The sequence below is a fragment of the Aotus nancymaae genome, unplaced genomic scaffold (genome assembly GCF_030222135.1).
Source record: "Aotus nancymaae isolate 86718 unplaced genomic scaffold, 86718_ANA_hifiasm-v0.15.2.pri h1tg000108l, whole genome shotgun sequence".
NCBI lineage: Eukaryota > Metazoa > Chordata > Mammalia > Primates > Aotidae > Aotus > Aotus nancymaae.
This window is the reverse complement of record NW_026988523.1, coordinates 4,028,412-4,046,918: the sequence shown is the minus strand read 5'-3', so window position 1 is coordinate 4,046,918 and position 18,507 is coordinate 4,028,412. Positions and strand designations below refer to the sequence as shown.

The 18,507-nt window shown below is 35.8% G+C and overlaps 1 protein-coding gene and 1 long non-coding RNA gene across 4 annotated transcripts in view; one reads left to right on the top strand and one right to left on the bottom strand.

Annotated features, from left to right (window-relative positions):
* Positions 1-7,651, bottom strand: part of MROH9 (maestro heat like repeat family member 9) — an 85,724-nt gene extending 78,073 nt beyond the window's left edge. Inside the window, exons 1-2 of the mRNA XM_012444326.2 lie at positions 7,600-7,651; positions 5,337-5,383 (exon numbers count right to left, since the gene is read on the bottom strand). Coding sequence (XP_012299749.2) covers positions 5,337-5,383; positions 7,600-7,651 — 99 coding nt within the window. The remainder of the gene's footprint in view (positions 1-5,336; positions 5,384-7,599) is intronic.
* The window catches only part of LOC105711728 (uncharacterized), a 411,034-nt gene that overhangs the window by 204,473 nt on the left and 188,054 nt on the right, over positions 1-18,507 (top strand). For all 3 annotated transcript variants that reach the window (XR_010340303.1, XR_010340302.1, XR_010340301.1), the window contains exon 2: positions 8,028-8,162. This is a non-coding gene — a long non-coding RNA (uncharacterized LOC105711728). The remainder of the gene's footprint in view (positions 1-8,027; positions 8,163-18,507) is intronic.

Sequence of the window (18,507 nt, the reverse complement as noted above, 5' to 3'; positions counted from 1 at the left end):
AATGAGAGGATACGATTTTTTGTAAGACTATAAAAGCATTTGAAATTAATCATATTTCCACTTCATGAAGAAAATCTCCTTAAGCTCTGAAAGTTAGAAACTTGTGGGCCAATGCTACAAGACTTTATGTTACAAACATAAGAATGAGACAATAGATGTATAATGCAATAAGATGAATTTATACTTTACCTTGTACCTATGTAAAATGGCTCATAAATATAATCGTAAGAGCTAAAACTATAAAACCTTTATAGGATAAAATATTGAAATATTGGCCATTTTTGGTTAGGAAAAGTTGTTTTTTTTTTTTTTAGATGCAACACTAAAACCATGGCCCACAAAAGAGAAAAAAAATGGTAAATTGGACTTGATCAAAACTAAACCTTTTGCTCTTTAAAGGACACCATTAAGAAAAATAAGACAAACCATATACTGAAAGAATATATTTGCATATCATACATTTTACACTTTAGTAAAGAAAAATCTTTACTAAATATTCAAGTAAGTAGCAAGAAATAAAACATGTTTCTGATGACAAGACAATGGTTTAAGGAAGTATTCATAAATTAATCTACAAAATCAGTGTTTTAAATCCAAATGCCAAGAGAAATTCTTATGGAATTTGACAAGTATATTCCAAAGTTCCTCTGAAAGTGTGAATAATTAAAAGTAGCCAATATATTTTTGAAAAACAGAAATAATTGGATAGTTTAAAAAATGTTTTGTGTTATACATCTGAGCTATCTGTAGTAGTTGAAGATTTGTCTGATACCTCCTTTACTGCTTTAATTTGATGTGTTGACATTGCCTATCCCTGCTGAAGTCAAAATCTGCTGCTGCCTCTGCCATCTGTCAAAAGCTTTCATCCTGTTGCTAGTGCTTATTGTTTACAGTCCCATGGCTACTGTAGCCCATTATCAAAAGAACTAGATTCTGCACAAAAGGTGCTCTCCCTTTATAGCTAAAGTCACAGGTGACTGAATTCACTCTCATCATTTTCAGATGGTCATTGTTTTGCTCTTTTACAACAGCCCTGTCTTTATAGAAGTTAGCAGCTAGACTGTGCTATTAATATAGTGAGACTCACTCATCAACCTCTCATACTAGCCCACCCTCTTTGAATCACATTCATACACTTTGATAATCTTCATCTAGAAGGTGTCTTTCCCTGCACGCTCTTCCATCTTGCCAGTCCTGCCTTATCTTGAGTGGCCCAGACATGCCTCAATGCTAGCAAGAACTCAGTTTAAACTCAAATTCTGACCTCTACATCAAGCAAGTTTATGCTTTGTTTCCAGTGTGCCATTTGACTTATCTCCTTTTCTCTGCTTGCAACTCCTATTTCCAACGTAAGTCTGTGTTATTCTTTTGAATATAATTGGGTTTCTGAAGTTGACCTTTTCCGCAGCTAAGAGAAATGTAGACTCTGTTGCTGAAAAACAAATTAAGACCTGGAATGGTAGTCCAGTCCTTGCTTTCTTAGAACCACAGTTTTACTATGCATGCTTAGGAGCTGGTTCCCTAAGTCCTGCTATTCCTGTAGAGACAAATTGATGGAGTTAATTAATTTGTTTCTGTAATTGGAATGCCATCAATTAACTCTTTGCACTTTCTAAATTTTCTGTGCACTTTATATTTTCAACAAAACGCCTTATCACTCTATTGGCAATAATTGTGTTTGGACTATTCTACTTCTCTAACAGTGTTTATACCCAACTGTATCAAAATTTAGTGTGGTCATCTCTAACTGATGGCAAGTCTCTATTTTAAAATTCCTTCAAATCCACATAGGAAGATATCTTTCAATTTATTCATTAGGACTTCCCTCTCATACTAGGAAAAAAAGGGGAATTTTCAGTGGCTTAGAGACAAAAAAACAATTCAATCATATAAGAATAAAGGCTAAAAGAAACTAAAGAATAAAAATTAAGACAGAATGGAGGATTTAAGGGTAAAGGACATTTACAAACATGCATAGTAGATAGCCTCTTTACAGAGCAAAAGATAGATTATAAATATAGATATAGACTACATCAAAATGTAGATATAGTTTGATGTAGCAATAAAACTTAGATTATTCATAGAAGCATGTCTTTGGACTTTTAAAATAGTATACCTTATTTATTTGAACATGTAAAAAGGTAATACACATGCATGTGCAGTATAGTACAAAAGTATAAACAGTGAACAATGTCTTCAAGTCTTCCCCTTCTCTGGCTTCTGTCCCCTAATTTCCATCCCTAGAGTCTACAGTTGTTACTGCTTTCCTGTGCATCTTTCTAGCAATAGGATATGCGATATAGGAATGTTAATGACACTTTTTTGAATGAGCAGTTTCAGCCTCTAAGATATGTGTATATATATACAAGTCATATATATATATGTATATGTATGTATATATGACTTGGTTCTATGTTTTCCTATAACTGCTGCCACTGTCCTCTTCTCAGCCAACTTCCTGTATGTTTTCCTATAACTGCTGTCCCTCTTCTCAGCCAACTTCCTTGTCCTATCTTTCTCTGATAGATGGCTATCTCCCTTATGGACTATTCTAAGTCTGATTTCATAAATTCTCCATCTCTTTTGGTTATTAATACAGTGTCATCATTATTGTTAATACTGAATCCTGTTTATTTAAAATCTTCAATGTTACTGTTTGTTCAAAAGTCTTCCTTGATCCCTAGAGCAGGCAAGGATTTTGGTTTTAGGGTAAACACAGTATAACTTGGTGCTTAGACTAGCAACTCTGCAGCCAGGATCGAGTTTATAGCCTGGTTCTGCCACTTGCTAGCTTTGTGACCATGAGCAGGTCACTTTCTGCCTCTGTTTCCCCATTTTCAAGATAGTACTTACCCATAGGACTGCTGTGGGGATTAAATGAGTTATTCATTTAAAGCACTTAGAGCATGCCTAACATGTTATAGGTACTAGATAAGTTTTAGCTATTTTTGCTATCATTGGAATGGGGAAGGGATTTCCCTCTCTCACACCCCTCTGTACTCTGTACCCTTTCCCATCTTCCCTGTCTTTGTATCTGTGGAGTTGTGGGCAGCTGATGAATTAAGGGAAATATTTTTACTTTTTGGTTCATCCATGAAATAATTTATTGTCACCTTCCTGTTCGTGATTCATTCTGACCCGGCAGGTGGTGCCTCCAACAGCCCTGCTGATGAAGAACTCAGTCCACTAGGGGAGTGTCACTTTCAAGGCCCAGCTACATGTTCTGGAAGATCCCCACTGTGCTGTGTTTTTTTTGTTGTTGTTGTTTTTGACTTTTGAAACACAAGCCCACTGGACCCATGTGCAGGGGTTCCCAGCAGCCATCAGCCCTCAATTATACCCTTCAACTCAGATGTCTGTTGTTACTTATAATGAGTCTCTTTGTGTTTCATCATCTATAATTTTGTTGGAGTGACACTACTCTCCTGATTAAATAAGTCCCCACTGTTTTGAACTTCTTAGCAAAGCTTTAAGGAACTTTCATGACTAAGTCTTTGCTCACCTCTCTAGCCACAAATCCTATCATTTCCTCTTGACTAGTCTTCATTCTAGATACACTTTTTGTCTTAGATGGATGCTGCAGGGTTCTGTTTAGACCACCCTTCTCCATTTCAATATTGAAATACTCTTTCCTCAGCTTGTGGTAGTGTTGGTAGCTGAAAGCTCTTAGATAAGTATTCTTGAGAATTCCCTTAGCCAGAGAGTCTCCCTACCTAAGATCATATCCCCTCTCTGGGGACAAGCTACATTTAATGATTAGTTGACATGGGGAAATAAAGACCAAGCTTCCTTGCCTGAAAGAGGGTCAACTGGGATGAAAGGCCCAGTTACAGAGCACCCTGCAGAAGTAGCTGATACCTGTTTTGCAAGTGCATTGCAGTTCAATACCTCCTTGTACCCAATTCTGCTTCTTACACTTTGCCTCCACTATTAATCCAAGTGTTGATCCAAAGAGCACATCCACTGTTATTTTACAGTCTGCTTCCTGGAAAACCATAGCTAAAATCTTTAATTCTACAAACCTATGTTGCTTTTTCTTTCTCCCTGACTTTACAGGTGCTGTTTCCTCTTCCTGGAATGTACTGCACCTTCATCTAGGCATTCTACTCATGCTTCAAAGTTCAGCTCAAATCTTCTCTGGCCCAAAGTCATATTTGAATGTGCCTTCAAATGTACTTCTGTCATTTTCTGAACATTGTAACGTCTTCATAACTTATAGCAGTTTCTAACTGCTGAATTTTAAAAATCTCTCCCATTGGATTATAAGCAATTTGGGGCTAGTGTTTGAATTTTATTCTACTTTGTTTCTCAAAAGGATAGCATAATATTTAATGTGTAGCAGATTCTCAATAAATATTCGTTGAATAAATGAATGAGCTATTGAATGAGTGAAATTTTAAACTGCACTTGTCTGACTCTTTGGACCATGCAAATGGGAAAGGATTAAAAGACCCTGTTTAATAGAATGTGGTTTTATTATTGACTCTCCTTATGTCCTGGCTGGAAAAATCAATTTGTCCACTAAACGTTGTCAGTGTTTTGCTTTAAGTATCAGTGACTTTGACTTACGGATTACAAAGAAACAGTCTAGAGAAGTTTTAATATCCACACTGAAGCATTTCTTTTCTAAAGAGAGAAGATTACATATTTTCTTATGATAGTCCTCCACTATTTCCTCTGTGTTAATTTGGATGTAAATTAAAATAATGGTGGAGTCTATTAGAGGTTCATAATTTTAATACAATTTTGAAAAACTACTGGATGAATATCCACTAAGACAATATTCTGTGACACACTGCAGAGAACACAAAGATGAATAATCAGAGTCTCTGCTCTCAAGAGATCAAAGACAAGAAATCTGCCAAAGGCCTAGAAAACAATAAAATGAATGGAAAAGGAAAAACGCAAACTTAGAATGGTTCTCAAATAAGGAAATAATATCATTCAATCAGAGGCTATGTAGAAAGGGCTTCAATTTGGTGGAAAGAGTTTCCACAGCGATGACGGAAGGGAAAATGTGAGTGAGGAAACTATCCTAGAGACCAGTCAGTTGATGGAGGGTGGGTGGGATAAACAGTAGGATGGGTAAAATGTTTCATCCTTTTAAATTAGTACTGAAGGTCATTTCCAGGACCATGAGAAAGTGAGGAAGAAATTACGGTGCAGGGACATACAAGGTAAAAACAATTTTTAACCAAATTGCCTTTTTTCCCCCTTTCTACCCCACACACATGTGTTAAACATTACTTGTAACATCCTTATAATGGAGACAGTAAAAAGTTTATTTTTTCCAAGAGATTTTAGTTACATTGACATCTTTATAGAATATCACTTACCATGTGATGCCATTTCATACTATATTGCAGAATCTGGAGATTAGTCACTAGCCAGAAAGAAGGAGACTAATTAAAAGGGAGTGAGCATAGCCTCTTATCATCTTAATGGGACCTTATTTCCAAACATGAAGCTACTATGACCTTGATGTCAAACTCAACAAGGACATGCACACATGCACTAAAACTATAGACAAATTTACTATGAGTATTACTGGACAACACTTAACAAAAAGATTAGCAGGCAGACTATGGCAGCACATTAAAAGATTAAAGCTCTATACCCAAATAGTATTTATTACACAGAGGGTAGTTCGATAAAAGAGAATCTATAATCGCTAAAGAAGAAACCCTACACAATAATTTTTGAGTTCAAAATTCCTGATAAGATTTTAAATATAAACTTGATAACATTTTAAAATACAATGGATATGTAGTTCATATCTTAATGTGATAGTTAAAAAAGTCAGTACCGGCTGGGCGCGGTGGCTCAAGCCTGTAATCCCAGCACTTTGGGAGGCCGAGACGGGTGGATCACGAGGTCAAGAGATCGAGACCATCCTGGTCAACATGGTGAAACCTCGTCTCTACTAATACAAAAAATTAGCTGGGCATGGTGGCGCGTGCCTGTAATCCCAGCTACTCAGGAGGCTGAGGCAGGAGAATTGCCTGAACCCAGGAGGCGGAGGTTGCGGTGAGCCGAGATCGCGCCATTGCACTCCAGCCTGGGTAACGAGCGAAACTCCGTCTCAAAAAAAAAAAAAAAAAAAAAAAAAGTCAGTACCAGGTGTAATTAAAAAATAATTAGAAGCATTCTTATTAAGATGTAGGATACAACAAAGATTATCATTACTGCCACCATTGTTTACCATTTCTGGAAGTATCATCAAATATCATTTAAAAATAGAAATAAATGCATATATTAAAATCAGAAAGGAAAATATAATTTTGTTTGAATTATAACTTCATGGGAAAGAGTATGAGGTGCTTTTAAATTTTTCAATGTTATCAAAATAATTTAATTAGAAGTAGAGTTATCAGTTACTGAAATGATTGATAAATTGCCTTATGAAATTTTTAGAGCCTGTTATGTTTTTCTTTGCTTGTTTGGAGGAGGTAGCCCTTTGATAATTATTTTGTGTCTTCTTTTTAATTGTTATATTTAGATTTTATAGATTTTTTTTAAATAATAAACTTTTTACTTTGGAATATTCCAGATCTATAGGGAAGTTGCAAAGACAGTAAATTCTCTTATATCCTTCAAACACTTCCCCCCAATGTTAACTAACATCTTACGTAATCATAGCATATTTTTTCAAAACTAAGAAATTAACATTAGTACAATTACATTAACTAAAATTCAGACTTTATTTGGATTTCACCTATTTTTCCACTAATATACTCTTCTTGTTCTATGTTGCGGATTCCATGTTGGATTTAGTCAGCATGTCTCCTTGGTTTCCTCTGGTCTCTAACAGTTTAGCAATCTTTCTTTATTTATGACCTTGACAGTTTTGAAGAGCACTGGTTAGGTATTTTGTAAAATGTACCTGAATTTGGATTTATTTGATTGTTTTTCACATAATTAGAGTGGGAATATAGATTTGAGGAAAAAGAGTGCTTGTTTCATTATGAACAAAATACAAGATTTTGAATTTATTTCTTAGTCCTACCATTTTTCTCTTCCTGAATTTAAACATTCAACTTCATCTTTATATGTGTCATTTTCTTTCTGCTTTCCTTAGATTTGTTTTATTTTTATAACTTCTTGCTTTGGATACTTGATTTCATTATATTCTCATTGTTTTCAGGTTTATTTTTCTGAGTATTAAAGGCTATGAATTTTTCTTTGTGAACCCTTTGATTGTATACTATAGGGTTTGATAATGTAGTATTATCAGTACTCTGTAATTACTTATTAATTTTTTCATTGATCCATGCGTTGTTTAAAATAGAAAATTTACTTGACAACTGGTAGGTTGTTCTTCACTTTTTATGAATTCATTGTTAGTTTCTAATTTTTTGCATTGTAATCAGAATATGTCTTCTATTTCTACTTTTAGGAACTTATACAGAAATTTCTAGCCTATCATATGGTTACTTTTGTGAATGTTCTACAGGTATTAGGGGGAGAAAAGGTACATTCTTTTTTATCATGGATGCAGAATGATGTACAGGATTCTCTCTGTCATCTATCATACATACAAACACATAGACACAAAAATACCTCCTCCTATTGCTATCTATTATATCCTAAAAGCCTTACCTGTTTTTGGATTCCTTGTTGACATGTTGACAGATGAATTAAAGTCTTCCATTACTAATGCTGCAAAAATGTATCTTGTATTAGTACATAAACCAGAAACTTCCTATAGTTTTGTTTTGCTCTATCAATTTGGATGGTACCATGGTACTTTATAATATGTGGATTGTGTTAATTATCTATAGCTATGCATCAATTTATCACAAATTTAATGGCTTGCAAATACCTACTTATTATTTCAGTGTCTGTAGGTCAGAAGGTTCAGTCTCAGTTTAGTGTAGTCTGCTCAGGGTCTCACACAGCTGGACTCAAGGTGTCACCTTGGAGTGCTATCTCATTTGAGGTTCAGAGTTCTCTTTCAAGGTCACTTAGATTGTTGGGAAAATTTAATTGTTGGAGGCTGTCAGATTGAATACTCTATTCTTTTTCAGGCTGTGGCTGAGGGTAACACTCAGCATCTAGAAGCTGTCTGCAGTTTCTTGCCATGTGACCCGTTCCAGAGGCCATCTCACACTACCAATCTCTGACTTCTGTCTCCAGCCTCCAGACCCAGACTTAAGGCTCATGTGAGTAGTTCAGACCACTCAAATACTCTTCCTTTGACTCAAAGATAATTGATTAGTAACCTTAATTATAGCTGTACAATTCCTTCTTTCATGTTATATAACATAATCATGAGAATGATTTCCCATCATATTGAGAGCTTCATCCCATAACCTTCCTTTCTTAATATTTCAGCTTCAGGTGGGGGGATTGATATAAGACATGGATACTAGGGGGACAGGAATATTGGGAGCCATCTTAGAATTCTTCTTACCACATAGATTTTCATAATTATTTTATCATCATAATGGATTATAAACTTTCTCATAATGTGATGCATTTTTGAAAAATAAATCACATTTACTGCTGTAAAGCTGAATTTAAAGCCTGAAATTCAAGTTTGTCTGCATTAAAATCCCAACACCTACTTTGTGGTTGTTTATATTTTTTTGGTATACCTTTTTTCCATCTGTTTATTTGCAACCTTTTCGAGATACTTTGTTTTATAAGTGCTTGTAGTATGTACCATATTGCTGGACTTTATTAGTAATTTTACCGTATTTCTTTCTCTTTCTACATGAGTTCAATCCATTGTCATTTATTACATAACAGATTTTGTCACTATATTTTGTATATGCTTTTGTTGTTGTTATCTTTAAATATTTTATTATCTGGTGTTTTTCCCCTTACTTTGAATGTGTGTAATGTGGTGTTTTTGTGTGTTTCTTTAATAAAAAAGTTTATATTCCTGTTGTAATGATGTTTAGGATTATAATAACTTATTATAATAATTTATTCCTCAAAACTTTAGACAGAATCTGTTGATTCCCAACTATGAGCAAAGATGAAATTAGTTCATATCTATTTTCTCCTCTCTGTCATTCCTCATACAATTTTAGTTGATTTAATTACTTTACTTAGTGAAATATTTATGCAGTTGTATTTGTTGTGCTTGTTTACTTTAATAACACCTAGGTTTAAAAAATGAAATCAGTGTGTTTATTAACTTTCCCCTTATCTTTTATTTTTGTTATAATTGTTATTAGCTATATCATTTTTATGCTTTCAAGATGTATATTTATATTCAGTTCTGTAAGAATAATCCTGCTTCTTTCATATCTTAGCCCTTCATGTAAATAGATTCTGCGCATATTGCCAGACTTTCTCCATTCATATCTTGTTGAGCTAAAGTTCATTTTCTTTGACTTTATTTAGGAGAGACTCATGAGAATCATATTCCTTGATTTTTTTCACATTAAAACTGTTACACTGAGTTAAAGTTTGGCTGCATATAACATTCTTGAAATATAATGTTTTCATAAGGATTTCACAGACATTGTTTCATTATCATCTAGCATTGTTGTGGAAAAGGCCAGGGTTAGCTACTTTTTTTTTTCTCCTATATAGATCAAAGGAACCTCTTTTTCCCTCTCTGGATTTCCAAAGGATTCTTTGTTTATTTTTGAAACGAAGTAACTTCACAAGGAAAGAGCTCATTATTGATTGACTTAATTTTTCTAGGGACATAGTCTGCTTTTGAATCTATGTTCATGGAACATTTTATTAAAATTTATTTACATATTTTCTTTTATTATCTTGGTTCTCTTCTTTAGTGATATCAGTTATGCTTATATTTTGTCTAATTTCAAAAATCTTTCTAGTTTACCTCAGTCTGGTCCTTAATTCGCCTTACCACATTTTTAGCAATATTCATTTTCTATGTACTGTTTTCAACATTTTTTTGGCCCTTTCAGAGTATTTTTAACACTCTACTTTTTTCCTGAGCTGTACCATTTCTTTACTAAATTCTTATATCTCTCCTTTGAGATCACATTTTATAGATAAAATAACTCCATTGAATTTAAAAAAAGTTTTTCATCTGTTGCTTGATATTTTTCCAGTTTTTAATTGTCATTGATCTTGTTACTTTTCTGCTTTTTTCTTGTAAAATCTTTGTTTACATCCTGTATTGATTCTTTCAGAATTATTGCTTATTAGAATAAGATGGGCTACTTCCGAATCAAATATTTGCACTGTCAAATATTCTGAACTGACATCTGGAGGAATTCTCCTCTTGATCCAGCATTGTGTATGTGAATTTGCTCTTTTAGCTCTGCTTTTCCCCAGTTATTCCACCCTGGCAGCTTTAGAGCTACTGCAGAACTGGCCTCCTTCACCCTGGTCCACCTGCATGCAACAACAGCTTGTTTGTGTGATTCTTGTTTAATTCAGCTTCACCAGCTTATCTTTGGTTGAAAACCAGAACCAAAGAAACTTTACTTAGTGCGTGCATTCCATTCCCCTGTCTCCATCTAAGCTACTCACCTTACTTTCCTCACATTCCTATTGCCCAGGAAAAGCATCAGTCATCTACCCAGGGAGGTATCTCTAGGTCCAAACATGTGAACAAAAGCCCTATTCCAGATATGTCATATTTCCATACAATTCAGCTGTAATTTCATAACTGGAGTACTTTCCTTGCTGTTTTTGAGTATCTCCCATTTTAGTAAATGTATGTTACTAGCCTATCCTATCAAAGACTTTGCTTTAGCAGAAGTATCTTAAAAATTATCACAGGCTTAAATACATAAAGAAATTTTATGACAGATCTAAAATTTTCCCCTTGATGAAATAATTGGTATTGTGTGTGTGTGTGTGTGTGTGTGTGTCTGTCTGTCTACCCTACTTGCCAGAGGAAACTAATTGCCTCCCCTGCCAAGCAAGATAATGCTGAGTCTTTTCAGGGGACCCACTTCCACCACTCTTCTTTGCTTCTAGACCTATAACTAGACTCAAGTTCCAGAAGGTCCCCAAAGTCCAGGTACAAAGTGTGACCCATGAGGAAATGTGCTACACTCCAAAAGAATGACCTGAGTTTTCTTATTTCTACAAGCAGAAATCCAGGGGACCTGTGTAGTATGGATATTAAAGGTCTAGGATAATGGTGGAAGGAACAAAAAGTTGAATTAGGCCAAATTTACTGATATGGGCTCACTAAGCAGAGATTCTGCATTTAATGGTGCAGCTCAGGGAGTTAGAAATGGCTCTAACTACTTGTTTGGTTGATTGGCTAAAACATGGACCAAAAAGTGGCCCACGAGGAGAAAGTTAAAAATGCCAGAACTGCGTTGGCTTCATGTAGAAAAGGTATTCAAAGGCTTAGGGAGATTGGAACGGTAGAGTGAATTTGTCATTTAAGACTTAGTCCCTCACACTGGGAGTGTCCAGAAGACACACGTTTCACCACTACAGCAAGCAATTTGTGAGGGAAATTTCAGCATCCTTGAGGAGCTCTGTGCTTGCTTTTCTCTACAGATCAAACCCTTCTCTAGTGGAAATTGCAGCCACTGAATAGGGAAATGTAAGTGTGATGAGAATAATTGGATTTCAGAGTGGCAGGGGCAAAGGGGCAAGCTCAATAGCCAATGGAAAGATGAGTGTGGTTGCCTTAATGAACGACAAAAAGTCAAAGCAGCAGTCAAAATAGTCTGATCCTTGTGAAGATAAGGTATTGGCTAGTTGATCATAATGTTCTTAGAAGTTAAACAGATAGGAGTCTTATTAAATTCTTATTTGATTTGTGTACGTAGAAAAGTTCTAGGTCAAGTGGAAAAAAATCTAACATGAATTAAAAAATTGAATCATGATCCGTCAATCATTTTCCAGACTTAAGCTGGCTTATAAACCCAGGACTCATTGAGTGAAGGGGAGGCTGGGTCCCTTTGAAGAAGGAAGGACCTTAGTATACTACCAAAATTTATACTGTCAATCTTTCTCCCAGACTGCCACAAGGGACCTATGGCCTTTCTAGGGTAAGTGTGCCTTGGAGAAAGGAAATAATCAGACCTTTTGGGGAGTACTAGACAATGGTTCTGAACTGACAATGATTCCAGGAGACCCAAAATGGCAATATGTCCCTCTAGTCAGAGTAGGGAACTAGGGAGGTCAGGAGATCAATGGAGTGTAGCTCAGGTCCTTCTCAACAGTAGATTCAGTGAGTCCCCAGATCAATCTTGGGTTATTACAGAGTTATTTGTTATAACTGAGGTTATTTTCTCAGTTCTAGAATGCATAATTGGAATAGACATACTGATTAGCTAGTGGATTCCACATATTGGTTGCCAGAGCTATGGAGTGAGGGATATCATGGTGAGAAAAGCCAAGTAGAAGCCACAAGAACTGCCTCTACCTAGGAAAATAGTAAGCTGGAAGCAATACTGCATTCCTGGAGGGATTGCAGAGATTGGTGTCATCATCAAGGACTTAAATGATTTAGGGTTGTGATTCCCACCATTTAGGGTTGTGATTCCCACCACATCCCCATTTAAATTATCTATTTGGACTGTGAAGAAGATGGATCTTGGAGAATGACAGTGGATTACCATAAACTTAACCAGGTGGCAACTCTAAATGCAGTTGCAGTACCAGGTGTGATTTCATTGCTTGAGCATATTGACGTATTCCCTGGTACCTTGAATGCAGCTATTAATCTGGCAAATGCTTTTTTCTCCATCCCTTTCAGTAAGGTGCACATGAAGCAGTTTGTCTTAAGCCAGCAAGGCCAGCAATACACCTTCACTGTTCTACCACAGGGGCATGTCAGCTCTCCAGCTTTATGTCATAATTTAGTTTTCAGGAATCTTGATCACTTCCCCATCCACAAACATCACACTGGTCCATTATGTTGATGACGTTATGCTTACTGGACCTTCTGAACAAGAAGTAGCAATGCTCTAAACTTACTGGCAAGACACCTGTGTGCAGGAGGGTGGGAAATAAATCTGACACAAATTCAGGGCCCTTCTATCTCAGTGAAATTTCTGGGGGTCCAGTAGTGTGGAACATGTTGAGATATCCCTTCTAAGGTTAAAGGTAACTTGTTGCATCTGGCACGTCCTAAAATCCAAAAAGAAGCAGAATGCCTAATGGTCCTCTATATATTTTAGGCAACATATTTCTCATTTGGGTGCGTTACTCCAACCCATTAACCAAGTGACCTAAAAAGCTGCTAATTTGAATGGAGCCCATAGTAGAAGATGACTCTGAAACAGGCCCAGGCTTCTGTACAATCTGCTCTGGTATTGGACAGTAGAATCAAGCAGATCCAATGGTGCTTGATACATCAGTGGCAGATAATGATGCTCTTTGGAGCCTTTGGCAGGTCCCTACAGGTGAAGTGCAAGCCCCTAGGATTTTTGGAGCAAAGCCTTACTGTCTTCTGCAGATAATTAGTCTTTTTTGTAGAAACAACCCTTGGCATACTACTAGACCTTAGTAGAGACTGAATGCTTGACCATGTGACACCAAGTTACCATGTCCTGAATTGCTCATCATGAATTGGGTGTTATTGAGTCCACCAAGCCATAAAGTTGGGTGTGCACAGCAGTAGTTGATCATCAACTGGAAGTGATATATATGTGTGATCAGGCCTGAGCTGGTCTTGAAAGTACAAATAAATTACGTAAAGAAGTAGCCAAAAGCCCATAATCCTTCCTCGTGCGACTTTGCCTTCTCTTTCTTAGCCTGCAACTATGGCCTCATGGGGAGTTCCCTATGATCAATTGACAGGAAGAAAACACTCAGCCTGGTTTATGGATGGTTCTGCATAATATACAGGCACAACTTGAAAGTGAATGACTGTATCCCTATAGCCCCCATTTGGGACAGCTCTGAAGGACAATGGTCAAGAGAAATACTCCCAGTGGGCACAATCTCAAGCAGTTCAATTCTCCCAATAGGCAGAACTTCAAGCACTGAATCTAATTTTTTACTTTGATTGGAAGGAGAAATGTCCAGATGCGTGATTATATACGGATTCATGGGCTGTGGCCAATGATTTTCCTAGATGGTCAGAAACTTAGAAGGAATGTGATTGGGAAAATTGATGATGAGGAAATCTGAGAAAGAGATATGTGGGTAGACATCTCTGAATGAGCAAAAAGTTTAAAGATATTTGTGTTCCATATGAATACTCACCAAAGGGTGATCTCAGCTGAGGATTATTTGAATAATCAAGTGGATAGGATGACCCATTCTGTAGATACCATTTAGGCTATTTCTCCAGCCACTGTTGTCATCACCCAATAAGCTCATGAGCAAAGTAGCCATAGTGGCAGGGATGGAAGTTATGTATGGGTCCAGCAACATGGACTTTCATTTATCAATGATAACCTAGCTATGGCCACTACTGAGTGCTCAATATACCAGTAGCAGAGAAAAACACTGAGTCCTTGATATAGCCCAGAGTGATTAGCCAGCTACCTGGTGACAGGTTGATTACATTAGATTGCTTCCATCGTAGAAGGGGAAGCATTATGTCCTTACTGAAATAGACCCTTACTCTGGATATGGATTTGCCTTCCAGGCCTGCAGTGCTTCTGCCAAAACTACCATTTATGGACTTATAGAATGCCTTATTCTCCATCATGTTATTCCACACAGCATTGCTTTTGATCAAGGAACTCACTTCACAGCAAAAGAAGTGAGGCAATTGGCTTATGCTCATGGAATTCACTAGTCTTACCATGTTCCCCACCATCCTAAAGCCACTTGTTTGATGGAATGGTGGAATGACCTAGGTGTCAGTACCTGGAAGGGCTGGGGCAAGGTTCTCCAGAAAACTGCATATGTTCTGAATATGTTCAATTTATAATGCTATTTCTCCTATAACCAGGATTCCTGGGTCTAGGGATTAAGGGGTAAAAATAGGAGTTGCACCACTCACTAATATCCCTAGTGACCCAGTAGCTTCCTGTTCCTGTGACATTATGCTCTGCTGGCTTAGAGATCTCTGTTCTGGAGGGAAGAATTCTTCCATCAGGAGACACAACAATAATTCAGTATTACTAGAAGTTAAGACTGCCACCTGGCCACCTTGGTCTCTCTGTGCTTCTGAGTCAATAGGCTAAGAAGAGAGGTATGGTGCTGACTGGATTGACTGACCCAGACTACCAAAGAGAAATTGGACTAGTATTCCATAGTGTAGGTAAGGAAAAGTGTCTGCAATAAGAAATATCCCTTAGTGTGTCTCTTAGTATTACTGTGTCCTGAGACTAAGATAAATGGAAAACTACAACCATCAAATCCAGGAGGAACTACTAATGACCCCGACCTTTCTTGGGTCACTTTAGTATTTAAAGAACCACAACCAGCTGAGGTGCTTAATGAAAGCAAAGGAACTACAGAATGGGTAGTAGAAAAAAGGGATTTAAAAATACCAATTATGATGCTGTGATCAGTGCAGAAATGAGGACTGTAATTATTATGAGTATTTCCTCTTAATTTTGTTCTAAATACATTTCTGTGTGTATATATTAGATATCAATTTTTTATTCTCTTATCACATAGTATAAAATGCATTGACTTCATATTCTAGTATGTAAGTATTGTTAATGTTACATCATAGTATTTAAGCTACAGGACATTAAGGAAGAGAGTAAACCTCACAGAGTGACTTTATCTCCTCCTCTGAGAAGGGTTTAGTGCATTTTTAGTTGTATGCAGGACATATGTTACATAGCTACATGTTAGATGGAATTATGAGCTTGTTATTGTCTTTATTTGGAGATTAAATATGGCTTAAGGATATGTATATGGGTGCCAGATTTTCAAAGTGGGAACTCATGATGGTTAGTTAATATTATGTGTCAAATTGAGTGAGCTGTAGGATGCCCAGATATCTGGTAAACATTCTGGGGTATGTCTGTGAGGGTATTTCCAAAAGAGATTAGCATTTATATTGGTGTTCTGAGTATAGTTGATGACACTCCCTAATGTGGGTCAACATCTTTCAATCTGTTGAGGGCCTGAATAAAACAAGAAGGCAGAAGAAGGCTTAGTTTTCTACTTGAGCTGGAACACTGATCTGCTGTCCTCACTGCTCTGGTTGGCAGGTCCTCAGACCCAGGCTGGAATTTTTATCATCAACTTTCTTGCTCTCAGGCCTTCAAACTGCACCACTGGATCTCCTGGGTCTCTGTCTTGCAAAAAGTAGAATCTAGGACTTCCTAGCTTCTATTATTGTGTAAACTGATACCTTATAATAAATATATTTATCTTTATAGTTGTGGTTTCTCTGACCCTTACTAATAAGAGAACCCTTACTAGTAAGGTATGAAGTTGGGAGATTAATTGACAAAGACGAATTCTTCCAATTGGCAAATTTGGCAAGATTTCCGGATAAGGGCCCATAGTAATGTAATTTTCTAATATATTCATAGTTCTTTCTCTTAACAGAACAAAAATTTTAAAAAGTAGTCAGGATTAGAAAAAAAAAGCTTTTGACTGACTGAAATATTAATAGAAATTCACTTACATATTTTTAACTTCTCTGTAATCACTGATGAGATAAAGTTGTTAATAGAAATTCTAGTATATTACCTCTTAGCCAAAGGTAAAATACTCCAGATAGTTACCAACCAAGTAAATCCTTTGAAGTGTTGTCACTTGTCATGGCAACCATATATTTCACAGATTCCATTCTGGAATGAATGTGGTAGAATGTTCTGGCATGCCCAAGTGGCTACTGATTCTCACCTGTCACTATTGAGGGGCAGGGAAGTTTCTGGTTTCTGTGTTACCAGCACTGAAAGGTAGTTCTGCAGACCAACAGTCCTATAGAAGCTGGGCAAAGGATAAGAATAGAAAAGTCACAGAAAAGGAAAACTGAATGGACAATAAATATTTTACAAGATTTTAATCTTACTTGAAGTTATGAAAATGCAAACCACTGAAATATTATTTCCCAGCTAATAAGTTCAAAATACTAAAATACAAGTAAAAATAATAAAAAATCGATAATTTCAAATATTGGCAAAGATAAAAGAAACTTGAACTTTCTCACATGACTGGTGGAATTATAAATGCATAAAACTAGTTTGTAGAGCAATGTTTGAAGTTCTAGCAAAACTGAAAATCTACAACTCAGAATTCCCAATTGTAGGTCCATAGAGTGTATAAACATGTATACAATCGATGCACTGAGAGACATGGGGAAGGATGTTATTTGCAGCACTTTTTATAATAGATTTATTAAGATATAATTCATATAGCAAACATTTTATCCTCTCAAAGTATATAATTCAATCATTTTAAATACATTTACAGAGGTATACAACCATTATTACTATCTAATTTTGGAACATTTTCAACAACCTTCAAAAAACCCTGTATCATTTAGCAGACATTCTCCCTCCCTCTCCCCCAAGTACCTGGCAACCACTAATCTTTCTGTTTCTGGATATTTTATATAAATAGATTTATATAATATATGACTTTTTATATTAGGTTGTTTTGTTTTTGAGTTGTGAAATTTTATATATTCTAGAAGCTAGTCTCTTATTCGATACATAATTTGCAAATATTTCTACCTTTTCTATGCGTTACCTTTACATTTTCTTGACAGTGTCTCTTGAAGCACAGAAGTTTCAAATTTAAGTGAAATTTAATTTGCCATTCTTTTCCTTTTGTTGCTTTTGTTTTTGGTATCATAACAACAACAACCAAAAAAGACATTACCTGCATTCCCTGACCCAACATCACAAAAATTTAGAACTCTGTTAAGGGTTTTATGCCTTAAATTTAGGTCTTTGGTTCATTTTGAATTAGTTTCATTATACAGTGTGACGTAGGGGTCTAATTTTATTTTATTTTTTTGCATCTGGATATTCAGTTGTCTCAGTATCATTTGTTAAAAACATGATTCTTTTCCTGATTCATTGTCTTCACATCTTTGTAAAAAATAAATTCACTAAAATGGCTTATTTCTGAACTCAATTTTATCCCATTGATCTATATGTTTTTCCTATACCAGTAGCACACCATCTTGATTACTGTGACTTTGTAGTAAATTTTGGAAGAAGTGTGAATTTTCAAACTTTGTTCTCTTTTTTCAAGATTGTCTTAGCCATCATGAGTTCCTTGAATTTCTATATGCATTTTAGAACTAACTTATCAATTTCTACAGTAAATGCAACTGGCATGTTAGTAGGGACTGTGTCAAATCTGTGAATTAATTTAGGGAATGCAGCCATCTAAATAATATTAAGTTCTAATCTGTGAAAATGAAATGTCTTTCTATTTTTTTTAGGTTTTATTTAATTTTCATCCAACATCGTTTTGTTGCTTTCAGTATAAAAGTTTTGCACTTCTTTTGTTAAATGTATACCAAATATTTTATTCTTTTTTGTGATTATGAAGAAAATTCTTTTCTTAATTTCTGTTTGGGAATTTTATTCCTAGTGCATAGAAATACAATTGATTTTTGTATATTGACATTGTACACTTAATACTTGATTAACTTGTTTATTAGTTTCAATATTTTTTTGTGGTTTCCTATATGCAAGATTTTGCCATCTATGAATGAAGGTC